The sequence below is a fragment of the Rosa rugosa genome, chromosome 6 (assembly GCF_958449725.1).
Source record: "Rosa rugosa chromosome 6, drRosRugo1.1, whole genome shotgun sequence".
Classification (NCBI taxonomy): domain Eukaryota; kingdom Viridiplantae; phylum Streptophyta; class Magnoliopsida; order Rosales; family Rosaceae; genus Rosa; species Rosa rugosa.
The window spans coordinates 47,556,666-47,573,215 of NC_084825.1; the positions used below are offsets into that span (position 1 = coordinate 47,556,666).

Here is a 16,550-nt window from a genome sequence, read left to right on the forward strand (position 1 = left end):
CATCCGATTTGACAGATTAAATACTATACTTGAGGGGATGTACTGGTAAATCAACTCCGCAAGTGGTGGATCGGCTTCTTATTCTTCTAGAGCTGTCTACCATCATTGTTAGCCATTGCATTGAGCTAGTCTTTGCCAATCAATGTACTCGAGGTTAATCTTATACGCAAATGTGTTCAATCTGTTAACATCATGGGTTAGAAAAATTGAAACGGAGCATTGCAAATACACTCTCTAAAGTAGGATGTCAAATTCATATTGAGTTTGATTCGTATTCGTATCTATATGTTGTCCCAGAAATTGCCACCTCTAATTTGTTAATGAAATTTTAGATGACCACTTAGCAATTTGGAGATAGGCGTTGACGCTTTCACGTGCGTTGTGGAAAAGGAAAACTTGGGCCCGTGGGTTTTGAACTTTCTTCTGTCTGTCCAAATATGAAAATGAAAACCCAGGTGAACCTAGCTCTTTCAATTATTGATGGTGGTGGTGGTACACTGCCGACCACAGCATATTCCGGCCAGAAAATAAACGTGCTGGTGAAATACCACACGTGCTTAATTGACTTTAACTCCCAACATTATTAAACCTTTGTCCCGGAACAGAGAGGGCATGGCCCCCACTAACAATAATAATAATTCCACCTTTGAAACTTATTCTCTTCTCTTACCTAGTGGTGCAAGTGTGCAACGTACCTTCCTTCCTAATAATATATCATCCCCCACTAGCATTCTACATAACATGCATGAACCTTTGGCCTCATGAGTCATGACCATTCTCTGTAATCAAGTGACGGAATTCAAATCTGAATGGTTTCTAGAGGTTCTTAAAAAATGCCACTAAGAATACGATAAGGAGACGGTGATGGATTAAAGAATTTTTTTCTTAAAGGTGGTCTTACTTCGATCGATCATGTCTTTTATAGTGTTTTCTCGATTTAAAATTTAGTCCATTTTTATAATCTACAGTCTTTCTTTTCATTTTTTATTATAATTCATATAAATATACAAAATTTAAGTGATTAAAAACAAATCTTTAACTTACTAAAAATGAGAAGAGAGAGCGTGGATTGTAAAATAGGGAATATAAACTTCACTTTCTTATATTAATCTTAGTAGATGTAACACAGTTTTCAACTATATGTAATGAAAATATGACGTACCAAAAGTTTTTCTTTTATAGGAGTGGCAAAGAAGAACCACACCTTCTTACTTCAGTTCCTTAGAGATATTTCGATCATCAAGTTAAACTGTTATGCTTATCTTAAGAATACATAATGATACATGGAGTTTTCAGGAAAAAGTTTATGAAGAAAATATCCAAATGATCCCTCTTGCTGTTACAGAGATTTGGTAAATACCGATAATTAGGGTTAGTTGTACCAATATAGATATAGTAGGTGATGAATCCATCACTGTTATTTGCATTACAAAGACCAGATGATCTGTTGCCACAAATATCTCCAATGCAAAGACATGATCTCAAGCCATATCAAATGCCTAATTCATGCAATTATTGGAGGACTGAATCATCCAACTGACATTAGGTTGCCATTGTTTTCTTATATCCAACTCTTACCCTAAAAATGTGTATTGTCATCATCAGATAGAAGACCTTTTACCAGTTTGTTTCATCATTTTGTATCCTTCCAAGAACTTGCCGAGTTATCATAGGACTGTGATACAGAATTGATACTGACAGATATAGATGGATAATCCAATCGTTCTTCATTTGTTTATATCATCCTAATCTTCCAGCTAGCTGCGTGTCTTTCATCTGAGTGAGGAACTTTGTTCTTCTTGTTTGGCTCCTCATGAGCTCATAACTGACCCACTTGTCGCTGTACACTCGTCAAAATCGAATGCAGCCCTAGACTAAAACCCAGTTCAAATACCTAAACAATAATCATACGCGGTTCAAATAAGTTGTCCCTTATACATATATCCAAAGTATGTTTCGTTTCATTTTTTTTTTAGTGAGTATGAGTTGAAAGAATAATCTCTTTAAATGAATCATATTAGATTGAACAATTCTAACTCCAGCAATTAGATGATCCAGTTGACTAGTTTTGTAAGCGCCTGAGAATATTAACTATTAGAAACATCTTTAGCAGCTAAGGAGTAAGGACCATTAAGATTATTGCATCACATATCACAATGAAGAGAATACACTCAATACAGTGATAGAGCAAATATAAAATAGCCATTCAAATCCAGAATTCAAACCAACAAAACTGCCCGAAATGTCGACCACAACATATATTCTACAAACAATATAAAATGGGAATAAGACGAGTCCATTTGTATTTATGTATATTACCAGACAAAATTATTAGATATTTGAATGAATTATTAAATGTGTACAAACTACTTAAATAGAAGCACACATGTGCTAAATTCGGATTAAACATATACTATTTCTATCGAGAAGAACCTTAATACTTTATACTACTCTGACTTTTAACATGATTGAAACATAGAAAAACAAACTTCTATGAGAGCACGGCTTTAGGCTTTAGGCTTTAGGCTTTAGGCTTTAGTAGAAAGGACCCGGATCCTCTCCTAAACACATTTCTCCCCTAACTTACCTACGCTTTCACATAGATAATGGCACCTGTTAATTTTCGTATCCAATGGTCTACAACAAAGCTATCTTTTCTTTTCATTTTCTATTCTCTATGTTATTCTCTCCTCTTCATTTCACGCCAAAGTGCTGATCTCTTCTCTCTTCTCTCTCCTCTCTCTCTCTCATTCTTCTTTTACTCTTTCTCTCAACACCAATAAATATACCAACTGCTAATCTTGCGGTTTTCATTAATTTTGATCTTCTGAAAATAAAATAAAACAACCAAATTAATGGGTACTGTTGATCCCGCAATGCTTGAAGAGAGAAATTCAAGGATCAATCAATGAATGAAATTTTACAGGGAAGAAACCCATCAATTAATTAATGGAACTTGATAATATCTTAATCTTCTTCCAGAATGAATTCTGGAGGGATGATCCTTTGTGTTCTAGATTGTAACCAGATCGACAAAAACCTGGCCACCACAGAAAGTCAGAAACTGAAAACCAATTTGAATATAGAGCTACATTCTACATTGTACCCAGATCTATACATGGATTGCCTTTTATCATTTAATTGTCTATGACACCATCATATATGCAAAAGGGCAAAACATAGACGTTATAATAAAGACTTGAATTATATGCATCTATTGATTCTGGAAAAAGATTGGGTGATGGTTTATTAGCAGCATATAGGATTGGGTTGTCGGGGTTGTAATTATCGAAGAATTTTCTCTTCGATCGGCTCAAGTCTTAATTTCTGTTTTTGGGTTTTGCTATAGGATTGGGTGATGGTTTATTAGCAGCATATACATGATGGGTTTGAGGCTCTCGGTTAGCTCTCTTCTCTCTCTCTCTCTCTCTCTGTTTCTGGGTTTGACAGTAAGGATGATAAAGTTGTCTTTAATATGGAGAGAGGGAGGAAGAAGATCAGAAAGAATAGAGAAGACTCAGAAGAGAGTGGGCAGTGGCGTAGCCAAAAATATCACTTAGGAGGGTCAAACTTTATTAACTAACAAATATACTCATTTCCAGTCGTCTTCTAAAAATAATACAATCTTTTGCCCAAAAAAATAATAATATTAGTATAATTAAGAAAATTTAGGTGTAATATTTCTTATACTAATGCTGAAATTGAAAGATCCTTAAATCATGTTGAATAAATTTTGGGATCAAAGTATAGAAAAAATTATGTGTTACTTCAATTTAGCATATTAACAAAGAATCATAAATATGCGCATATGGGCATATATCGATCAATAGGGTAAGAAAACCTTGAAAAGATTCGTATTAATTAGATATATATAGTGTAAAATATTATTACATTCCATTAAAGTTCAATGATAATTAAAACTAATTAAGATAAATTTGTATTGAATTTTGAAAATTGAGACTAGTTAAGGATTTTTCAAAAATTGAGAAGGGGTCAATTTTATTTCATTTCATTAAAAGGTACATAGATCATTAACACTAATTAAGGATTTTTTTTTAATTGAGAAGGGTCAATTGACCCTTCTCGCCCTAGGCTAGCTACGCCCTTGAGAGTGGGGGAGAATACAGACAAAAATTATGAGGGTATTTTTGCAAAATTGTTTACTTTTTACTTTGAGAGAGATGGTAGATCATTGGATGTTAAAATTTAAACGTGTCTTCATCTCTATGAAAACTTAGGTAGGTTAGGAGAGAAATGTGCTTAGGAGAGGATCCGGGTCCTATGTATATATAAAGATGAATGTGAATTCTATAAACCATGATACTTTTGTTTAGTGGGATCAAGACAAGATTAGGGTTGTTAATTAAGTGAGTAATACACATACATGCTTGTCTCTTATAGTGTGCTTTACTGCTTAACAATGATGAATCTAGTCAATTTATTTAATGAACTAGATGGGGTTGCTAGCATGAATCGAACGCCCAAATGAAGGGAGGCAAAACTATCCAAGGTGGATGCAACTATAATCCATGGTTATCTACTTAGATTCCTCAAAAGTAGTGTTTGACCATTATACTCTTTCTCTTTTGCTCCTAATGTTAACTTTGTGTATAGGGTGTGTGTGTTTGGTGGGGTGGTAATTTAAAACATACTACAATGTTTTTTTTTTTTTTTTTGTCAAAGAAAAAACATACTACAAAGTTATACTACAATGCATGGAATAACTCATGCATGCATATGAGGTATTATAAATGTGGCCATTATACTAATCCTTATACTATACATTATGTTTAACTAATTAACGGCCTAAATAAAACAACGTATTTAATTGTTACCACAATCAATGGAGACAATTAAGTGTGATAAAGCTTTGTCATGAGATGTAATTAACTAGGATCTTTGTAGACCCCAAAACACATTGATCGTAATAATCAAATAAAAAGAAACTTGAAGCCTCTCCAATAACTTTTCTTTACTTAATTAATTTTTCACTATACTTCACTGGTGATGACCTCAATGACTCAATCCGATTCATCCGTCTCATCCCTTTATGATTAGAGAGTTTCTATTGGGACCTTTTAATCTACTTACTAAACTTCCCTTATTTTTTAATTATTAAATGACCTATATATCCTTATATGAAAAGATTGTTACAGACGACAAAATATTAAGAAAAAATATACATTTTTGTTCTCTCTCCAAAGCTTTATACTAATTTTATTATTCATTTCCATTTTCAAATCTCATTTATGATTTTATTTGTTCATGAAAGCTTTCGAAGATTAAAAAGATTCAAAAGAAAATGCATTTAAAATTACTTGGTGAATTATACAAGAACAAAGCTATGATGCAATAGATGAATATTAGATAAATGTTCTTCTCATTAGTATAACAAGATCATGAAACGAGGGATAGAGAGCCATCGTGTAAACTAAACCAAATAAGCCTGTGAAGCGGCATATAAGATAAAGTTAAATAAAAAAATTTCTTTTTTTGGCAAACAAATAATTATGAAAGCATTAAAACCCATCTTTAATGCTCGAAATATTCCATTTATAAATAAGGTTAAGTTAGGTATTTGAAAGAGGTTTAGATAGCAAATTTTACTTATTAAAAAACAAATAAGAGGTGTAAAGGCAGTAAAGAGCATAAAAGGTTAAATGAGCAAATATGGAGGTCCCAATAGAAAAACTCTTATAATAATTACAAGTTGTACTGTTAATTCAATCAAGAGATCGAGGATGTTCATCATGTAATTTACAGTGAAGAAATTAAATTTGTATGACTATTATCCCCGCGGACATTTTATGGAGTCGACTTGGGATTTTCCCTTCGGACCCCTCATTCTTATGTAAAGCCGGTATTCGTCAAATGTCTTTGGCGGGTATAGTGCAGGTCTATCCGCCGTGACGAGCTCTTTTACCGGCTCGATGGGTATGTCACTCTTTGGATTGTAGAAGAATGCCAGTGACAGTCGCTCTTTGGCTGGGTTTACGAGCACTCTATGCTCAACGCTCTTGTACATTGCATTACTTAAAACCTATGTCAAACAAATTTTGCTTATCAGTTACTCATAAGCTTATTGACCCAATACAGAAGATTATAAGACAAAGATAAAACCGTTAGACAATAGAACATGTTATAAAAATGAGTGTAGACGTTTAGCAACTTGCAAGCACATGTAGCATGTATTTTTAACCAAAAAAAATTAGTGTCTATCCATTTTTTCCTTTTTATTACTAAAACATCTATTCAAATGAATTCCAAAAAATCTCAGAGGTTGTATCTGAATTTCATTTTTCAAGTAGCAACTTGAGACTTTAAAAAGATTGATAAAAACTTAATGAATATGTTTTCCCCACGAGTAGATTTTAGTAAACAATTATGTTAGTTTCATTTATTTTGGAATAGTAAGATAATGGATGTCGCTTAGGTTCCAAAAAAACTATACTTTGAACAACAACATGTTCAAGAACCACCCTACTCTTATGGGCATGTTCAGATTTCAGAAACACGACTCCATCACATGAATATAAATTGAATGATTATGCACGTTTTGACCAAAAATAGTCTACATGACTCGTAATTAGCTTCTAGTACTCCATCAAATTAAACAAATATGACCCCTCCATGTGCTTCTGGTTCATGAATATTAATTTTGGTCTAGAAAGTACTACAATAAATAAAAAGAATACAAATGAATAGAGAAATTGTCCAAATTTTTTTTCCAGAAAAAAAAATACAAATAAAACCAAGAATGAAAATTCACCTGAATTTGATCTCCGATATTGACGATAAAAGCATGGGGAGCTGGTTTCACAGTGATCCAACTGTTATCTTTTCGGACTTGAAGACCAGCGACATGTTCATCACATAGTAGCAAGGTCATGCCTCCTGGGTCCGAGTGTGATGAGAGACCAAGAGTGAGGTCTGGCTGAGGACATTTTGGGTAGAAATTCACTCTTAGACAAGCCCCAATGTCTTGCCCTCCAAATTTGTTTTGAAGAAAATCTTCCTCTAATCCAAGGTTTAGTGATAAAGCCTTCATTAATCTCCCGCACAGCTTCACTACTTCCCTCCCATACTCATCTATCACTTCCCTGAAAAGCCATGAAAACACCTATAAGTATTTCATGTTGATTCTTAAATAAGATATTGATACGATAATTAATACATGATTATTAGTCCATCATCCTAATAAAATTGGTTTTAGGAATAATGAAAAACCGACAAATCTTTAAAATTATCTCTATCAACAGTTGAGATCACAGATGCACCTCAAGTCCTCAACCATTCATATTATATCATTATCTTCGTACGTAATGCATGTCCATGTCATAAAACGTTTTTGTAGCATGTGCATATTTAACATGTACTATGAGAGATCCCTCAGGTGGACTTTAAACTCCAATAGTAGATCTCATTTACCTTGAGACATATATGACAGCGTTTACTGCATGCACAAACTTACACTGTTTAGACCAAATAAGATATATATTTTGACCTCTTGCTTACGAGACAAAGTATAAAAATGAGTTGAGACTAGAATAGGTCGGAGAGTTTGGATATGTTTGAATTACCTGCCGTCCGGGATGGAAGGCCACTTGTTGTAGTCCTTCAAACAAAACGGAAGAAAGTGAAGGAAATAGTAGTCACTCCAATCAAGAATGGCGCCTTTCTCAACTCCAAGCCTGCTCCCATACCCTTCATAAGTCTTGGGCGAGTTGGCATAGGCCTGTTTCATCTCCATCGGCAAATGGAAAAACTCCCGCCAAACCTTCTGCGTCTGGTCCAACAGTTCCGGACTGACGCCGTGGTTCACTATCTGAAAGAAGCCCCACTCCCGGCAAGCCTCTGAGATTTTAGCAAGTGTGGCGGCACGGAGACCATCGTCGCCGTTATCTGATGATAGCAAGGGTTGGAAGTCGATGATGGGGATGTTGGCGTGGGTGGGGTGATCGGAGCTTGGTCTTTCCGTCAGTGGTTTGATGTACCGATCGGGTACGATGCCGTTTTCTGACAGGGACTGTACTCGGACAATAGGCTCGGGCCAATCCTGTGGGCAATTCATGATGGGTATTTTAGTGCTGCTGCTTTTGGCGTCCAAGGTTGATCCTATTTATACATGACACAAAGTTATAATTTTCAAAGAGAGAAGATGATATGGGTATGAGAGTGCGGGAATGGTAGTTAAAGGAGGTTTTTAGTAGTGGGGAGTGATTTGGACGTGAAAGAGAAACGTGAAATATACGAATTTTTTAGTTTGGGGCTATTTCTATATTAAGGCCAAAGTAGGGGACCCAAGGACCAAAAGCCCTAGGACAACTCTAGGTTTGTTTAGTTTTAGGCCGAAGTTCACTATTAGTCCTTGTAGATTGATACAATATAAACCAGTGTCTGGGTTTCTATTTGTCATTTTCGTTTATATACGTTGTTTACTTCCGTTACCATCTACGGTCTAAATCCAGCTCATTTGTCTAGATTTTTTTTCCTTCCCAACAAACGTATGTATTTATTTAAAGCTTATAAATAAGAGTCGAAATTTAATAGAAGAAATATTGGAAGATTATGAGACATTTTTACGAGGATTAAAATGATAATAAAATTATGCAGTACAATGACCAAAATGCAGTACATGACCTGGACCACTAATGCACCTTTTCCATGTTTAAGATGTCGTTCACACACAGACTTAATTCGCCTAGTATTGAGAAATTGAAAAAAGCAAATGACCAAAAACGTACCAGCGTCTCAAAATAGATATTGAAAGAGGAATGGACTAGCGAGCATTCGAAGGAGCTCCCCCATTCAAATAAATAATACAAACAAAGTGACTAGACTGCTAAGGGAGAGTACCACTCGTTTAAAAAGACGAAATTTCAAAACAATTTGTATTAAGAATAAAAGTAGACATGCTGAATGAGACTGCGTTACAAATACATCGTTAACTATTACATAGTCATCAAAATTGTTTCACAACTGTTATCCAAACTTTTATTTTTGTTTTATGCAATTGTATTCAACATAAAAATTCATATTTCAACGAATTCTAAAACGATAAATTCTTCACCACGAAAACTACAAACCGCTAAAGTTAAGCAAGTTCAATCTTAACTCTGAGATGTTCAAAGTGACTGCTTTGTGGAGACTAATATTGTCAGTGGATGTGTTTCTTTGCTGAGGTTGACAGGCATAAATATACACGTGCTTAATATATATAACTAAACTAATTTAGGCTTGTAATTACATATTTCTAGATTGAGAGGGATTGGTCCCCGGGGATTTCGGCGCCGTGAACGACTTTATTTGCCCCTAGTCTTGTATACAAACAAAGGAGCGCGATGAGGATAATACTGACTTTGAAATTCCAACTATGGAGCTACGGAGCTACCTAGTCATCTAGCTAGATTTTTTTATTTTTTTATATTTATTATCCTATTACAGATAATCGAGCTGAGATGACGACATGTATCCATCTTAGAAAATTCTTACGTATTCCAATTAAAACCCAACAAAATTTATCTTTGTTTTGAAACTGTCAATGTTTCTTAAAGTAAAATATCCAAAATATCTCCTGTTAAGTCTCTGATTGGTCAGCCGTACCAAACACGTGGTACAGCTGCCGTACACAAGACCTTCTCATCCATCTTTTTCCTTGGTTCTTCTTTTACCGGAACCAACTTACTGACTTGTCAATGAAAAAGACAAGTATAATTCACGCAGATATTGATCGACTTGAAAAAGGAATTCCAAATCCTAATTATGTGTTTTATGCATTCCAGATTTGGCATCGGTGTAGAAGGGACTAGAAGCTAATTGATTTCATTCAAATCATCTCAGCCACAGTCCATTCTTTAATGATGTTTACGACATGTTAGTAATGGTATTAAAAATATCAAATTTTCTATGATTTTGGTGGTTTGCGATTTTGAAAAATCGTAAAAAAAAAAAAAAGCGACATTTTTGTACATCACTTGGAAAGTATCCTATAAATTATGCTGTATCAATAATGAAATTATAGTGCAGCAGAATTTCAATAAAAATGAATATTGACTAAGCAAAGATAATTTAAAGAAAATTCGATATTTGTAAAAAAAATGATGTTTACTTGGATCTATATTAAAGGGACGTAGTTTTATAAGCATATTGAGTTAACTGAGCAAATGCTTCAGCTTAATTGGTTGCTGTTTCTCTAACGAAACCACATGCAAATGCTTTTTTTTTTTTTTTTGAAAGGGGTTTGGAGAAGGCTCGGCCCCTCCGCCCGGTTCCATTTATTATATTAATAGTAAAATTTTGCAACGGGGAGACATAAAACCTGAACCTCGTGCTGCATCAAAATAATTACAATAATCTTCATAGAATACATCCTGCAGTCTCATCTAACCATACATGCAAATGCTTCTTTGATGTAAAGAAAACAAAATAAAAACAGATGCAAATGCAATTCAAATAATAGCCTAATAGAGTCCATGGTTTTCTCAATCCTAATAGTTTAGTGCAACTTATTAATCATTGAAATCATTAGAGACCATTTCCACTTGCTCGATCGATTCCACCGTTCAATCATTAGGAAGTGGGATTCTTCCAATCAAAAACTAACAGAAAGAAAAAATCAGAAAGAATGGGTCATGAGATCTTTGTTAACTATTTGGAATTTGGATAAAAAGAAAATCAAGTGATATATAAATCGCCTAATCAATCTATTTTATGACAATATACTCCACAATTGTTTTTGTATTCTTCCATACACATGCTGACATGCTCCAATAGTTCCCACATAATATATGTGTTTATACTCGCATGTATACAAGTGGAACCTAGCTATCAAACATAAAGCATATCATAGTTACACTCTTACTATCTAGTATTAAAGTTTATATTCATTTATATTGATATCTTATCAAATATACAACAAGCAAAACTCACCTTACCCACCTTCTTTTTGTTTTGGCTCAAGATCACTTATTGCAAGAAACAGATTCAAGATTGTTCGGGTTCATAAAAAATATGAAAATAAATAAAATTTGCGAGGACATGTGAAATTTTAGTGATTTAAATATATTTAACCCTAGATCGAGTGACATGTGCTAAATATATATTAGGGATCCCAATTCCCGCGTCCTATGGGAAAGTCGGCTAAGTTAATTACGATCGAGTACGTTATCATAAATCCAGCTCTCCATGATAGGGATTATATATGATGATTGAAGCATATTATGTATACGTTTTCTGACGCAAAGCCATACGCAAGCATTTGCATTAACAACCTGCATGAAGATCACATGCTATCACATGAAGTATCAATTTTGATCTACCGCCCAAAAAAAAGATTTTAATTAGGTGGATGGAGTGGGTGCTGAAATATCAGGAATTAATGTATGCATGTTTGGTTTTCACAATCTCGGATGAAGTTTCTAGTTCGATTTGATAGTCTTGCGATAATGATACTAATTACATGTTTTAATTCTAAAGTCAAAAGAAGTCTCAAGTTCGATTTGATAATATTCTTGCAAGGAGGGTATTTGATAGTTGATAATCTTGCGTATTTTGTGTGTGAGTGATTTAAGAAAATATTTTGATAAATTGATAGTAGATCATTGTTAAGTCACAATTTACTTGTGTAATTGTGCTCCAAAATTATGGAATTTGCCTTTTGTTTGTAGGAAATGATGCAAATAGAGAAAAACACCCAATTTATAACTTGAAAGTGGAAGAATCAAAGGTAGGAGGAGAAGACATAGAATTTAAGCGAGAAAGATGCTAAATGGGAGGAGGAGACATCAAGGAGCTTGAGGAGCAAGGAGGAGGAGACAACCACCACAATACCACACCATGCCATGAGAGACCCATCTCCACCATCATCAATAGTCACACTCTCTCTTTAATTACTTGATGTGTTGTAGTATGTCAAACCTTGTTTATTTAGTTATGGGTAAGTAGTGATGAACTTGTTGGGACTAGGGTTGAAAGCCGCAGTCAAACTTGATTTTATAGTAATGAACGTCTCGTTCATGATTTGATGAAATTTATGTTGTTGCTTTCACATGCTAAATCAAAAAGTGAATGCTTATATTTGAATTTGACTAGTTTAAGTATAATGCATTAGTCATCTTGTGATTAGTGTTTTGAGATTAGTCACCTTTGGACATTAAGAGCATGCAAGCACACTGCCCAAAATCAAAGAGCTCAGGACAAGCCGCAACATATTTTTCTTATTTTCGGGTCGAGCAGCGTCGAGCTTTTTCTTAAAAATCAAGGCCCAAGGCCTTACAACTTTTCTGGCCGGGCTTTTTGGGTGGGCATGGCCGAGCCCATTATATTTATATGTAAAGTTCTTTTATTAAAAATAATACAAAAAGCTTCAAAAAAAAAAAAAAAGATATTTTAATGATTGAACAAGATAAAATACAAAATTAAAGAAAAATATGCTATGCAATAATAGTTCAAATATCCAACTAATAACGACATAAAAAAAATATTAATATTATAATTGAATGGGCTTTTGTGCTGGGCTTATAAGTCCAGGTCGCAGGGCTTTGAACCCTCCGCCCTAGCCTTGCCTCATGCCCAACGGGCAGGGCCAAGATAGGCTTTGCTGCGGGTTATGCCGAGTTTTTGCCCACTGGGCCGGGCGAGTGCCCATTGGCTTTTGGGCCCGCGGGCCAAATGATGTCCCTTAAATTGTGAGGGTAGTGAGTTAAAATCATCTAGAACTATGATTGATTTGCATGCTTGTTATCTAAACTCTAATCTTTATGCATCTAGGAACAATGAATTGAGACTTAACCGGTAATAAGATTTCTTATTAGGTAGTTTATTCTAGACACAACTGGTTGGAATTGATAAAATCAAAGGAGGTTAGGAGTTAGTAGTTTTAATCGAATGCTAAGAGGGGAATTGGACAATTGATTTAGCACTATTCATATTCAATTCATCGTTACATCAATGGAGGTTAGTGGTAGACCATTCAAACCTTAACTCCCATCCATTTTATAACAATTTTAGCTTAGTCTACTCTTGTTTATTTTCATTGCAATTAGTGTAACTTTTCAACCAAAAATCTCAACATACATTCACTATCCTTTTGTGCATATCATCCTTCACATGCCATATTTTGTAATGAGTTTTAGTTTGATGAATTTGTGAATTGTGTGCATTATTTCTAGCTTTCCTTAAATTTTCTCTAGTTAGAAAATGATTTGCCAATCCTCATAGGTTTGATATCCTCTTGCACTTGAGAGTGACTTCAATGCTAACACTCATAAAAATAACTTGAGATTTTATCCGTTTCATGAAAGAGAAAATACTACTAAATTACAAATCTATATTCCTAATTTCCTATATCTGGCTATATGTTAGACAAACCCCTTTATGCGTTCTTAGTTACTTTTGCTTCAATTAATTAAACCAGTAGTTGCTTAATTTTTTTTGTAAAATCTCAGATAATTAAGTTCGATCTTGGTTGGTGCGAAGTAAATTTATGCCTCGATTCTTTGCTATTTTTAGGATGCATGCATGTTCCTGTCATCGCATGCACGACGCATTAATCTAACAATGGAAATTAAGTAGTAGAGATTAGTTAATTCAATTAACTTTAGCTCATGGGAAGCATGCAAAGCTACTTAATTTTCTCCAAGCCATTTTGTTTAAGCTATACTATTATTCTGTAATTAAGCTTAGCTAGCACATCTTGTAGAGTTGTAGGTGAGTGCGTGGAAATGATAAAGAAACACGCGTGGATAGTTCATAGACCTACCAATAGGAGCAGTACTCCCTTCAGTACAAATCAGTACCTGCGAATCGCTCCTAAAAGTGACATTTACCATTTACTTAGGTAGAAAGCGAGGCAAAATGATCGATATTTTTCATCATTCATGACGTGCGTTCACACGTTTTAGGGGCGATTGCTCATGTTGAAAAATGTTTTAACTCTTGCTTCTCAAGCCATAAACGAACGACACTAATGATTGCTCATGTTGTTCGACATGAGTCTGAAACGAAACTCGTTTTTCATTGCTAGCTTTTGATCGTCGATCACGGCCCTCAATGGTCACGATTACAAGCGCGTTCAGCACCCACGTTAAATGACAGTGATCGTCGGACGATCGAGACTTGGATGATGGACACATACTGGATTTAATGATTTATTGGGTTGTTGTCTGAGTGAGTCATCAGTATGTGGTCACTTTCAGAGGTGTGAAATGGGTATGGTTGCTGCAAAGTTCCACTCTTTTGATCGAACAGTGACAGAGACTAACCAACTCGTGCTGGCTATATACATCGCCTAACAATAACAAACAAACAAACATCTCTCTTATGTGAGCAACTTGTTCTCTTCTGCTGTCTATTCCAACACGTGTTTAATTCTAAATTGCAAGTTGTAAACCAGTATTATTGGAATTTTGAGGTGACCTAGAATATAATACATCTTATCCAGGTATGTTTTCTTTTCTTGGATTTTTTATTTTATTCTGGCCACAAAAAAACCCTAAAGAAAAGTTTGAAACTAAAAAGCCTGTCCTTCTTGGATTCATATAAGCCCATTTTCCCCAAAAGAAAGATTGATTGATTCGGGCCAGTTAATTTTGGGGCCTCATTAAGGAATTCAGCCCAATAAACTGGAAGACCCTAATTGAGCCCATTTCTTACGGTACTTATGCGGCCTCCAAAATACCAAGGTTCTGTAATTCACAATGACTTGGATACCTTTTTGTTGGATGCATGGATTATAAAACTTACAATTTGTAGAATATTATTCTAAATGACGAAATCTTAAAATTTCAAACGATTTTTTTATAAAAGAATTTTATTGTAATCTGACTTCAAAAAATTGTTAAAAAGATATGTGTCATGATTTTTCAGTTCGTTAAGTCGAGTTTAGGGTAGGATAAGTTTTGTAAGAATCATGGGTTTTGGAAAGAAAACCATTAACGGGGAAGCAAAAGTACGGAGGATTGAGGATGAATAACCTTCCTACTACAAATGATGACATGTTTGTATCATATTAATATAAGGATGCAACCATCCTGGTATCGTTCCATACCAACTTAATTTGCTGTCCTCTATACTTGACGGCATAGGAAACTAGCTCATGAGCAACACAACTGCAGTAGCGTGGCACGTAAGAGCAAGATATATATAAACGAGAATGTGCCATAACAGAGCTTTGACCCCTTCAATTAGGTGCCCATCAGCAGCCAAACTCTCTTCACTTTCATGGATAGATTGCACACACCTAATGCTAGTTGTAACCCGTACGAAATCGCCATGATTTCAGCTTGTCTAGGAGAGGAGATACTGGAAAGAGGAATGATATGAACCATCACAACTTCTCCGATCCTTTGTTATTTTGTAAAACAATTCCAGTACCACATCTCTTGTTGTGGGCACAAAGGCACCGTTTGTGTTAAACTTCACCCTTCCATAAGAAGTAGGACGCCATTGTTTTTGCTTCTCTTTCATACCACACCCTTTGGACTCATTAGCCTCCTTACATTCAAAACACCGATCTGCATAGTTGACTCATAAGAAACTGATGCAATGAACACTGGTTGATTGCGCACACATAGGTGACGATCATGCCCTAACCTCCAAACTGATCAAGCTTTTCCTTGGAGAAATTTAAGCTGTTAAGTTTCCACGAGATTGCATCAAGAACTCTAGTTAATTTTATAAATTTTTTTATTATTTTTTGTTACTTTGAGAATAAATAAACAGTAAATTATCATTCTCAAAAAAATAAAAATAAACAGTAAATTACTAATTAGAACCTAAAAAATAGAGGCTTACACAAAGATGATGTCGTCTTAAATAGAGCATCAATACATCAAGTGCATTGTAAAATTTTAGGTCAAAATGGTAAGGCACTCATCTGAGCATCGCTTTTGACAAAGACTTGTAATCGACTTTTTGTTAGATGCAGAGATGAGCATTGTTTGGTGGGTAAAGCTATGGTATGTTAACATTTCTCATACATCAACTATTTTTACCACTTTAAGGACTCATGTTACCACTTTAAGGACTAATATTACTATTTTGAGGACTCATGTGGTAAACTAAGAAAATTTACCACTTTAAGGACTCATGTTACCACTTTGAGGACTAATATTACTATTTTAAGGACTCATTTTACCACTTTTAAGGCAATTGTATGCATGTCATACGTTAACACATTGTAGAATTTTCCATAGTGGGTTCGATTTTTTATCCTATATCGTACGTCGAACTGATCAATCATATATGGTTCGATTCAAGCATGGAATACATAACACAGACAACCAAAATCATCATGTTTTCGTTGTTCGTTTGGCTAATTTTTACAAGATTCACGAAAAATTACAACATTGAAAGCTCTAAATGTTTGAAATTTCAAGCGGTGATTCAGTTTGGAAGAGTGATTTCCACAAGCACCAAACTGCATGTTGCACTAGTCCAATTATTTCTCTTCGATGCACAGATTTAGTAGTTGTCCAAATAAAACCGATTCTGCAAGTTCAATGATCATTCCACTTTAATTAAGTGAAAGAGGGTGACAAAACTCTGGCCTA

At 34.7% G+C, this 16,550-nt stretch overlaps 1 protein-coding gene across 1 annotated transcript; it reads right to left on the bottom strand.

Annotated features, from left to right (window-relative positions):
• Positions 1–5,661: 5,661 nt before the first annotated feature.
• LOC133715880 (jasmonate-induced oxygenase 2-like) lies at positions 5,662–8,248 on the bottom strand. The gene is made up of 3 exons (XM_062142570.1): positions 7,581–8,248; positions 6,770–7,100; positions 5,662–6,040 (listed from the first exon to the last, which is right to left on the bottom strand). Exons 1-3 carry the CDS (start codon positions 8,069–8,071, stop codon positions 5,789–5,791), a joined length of 1,074 nt encoding a protein of 357 aa, XP_061998554.1. The 5' UTR covers positions 8,072–8,248; the 3' UTR covers positions 5,662–5,788.
• Between the last annotated feature and the right edge of the window lie 8,302 nt (positions 8,249–16,550).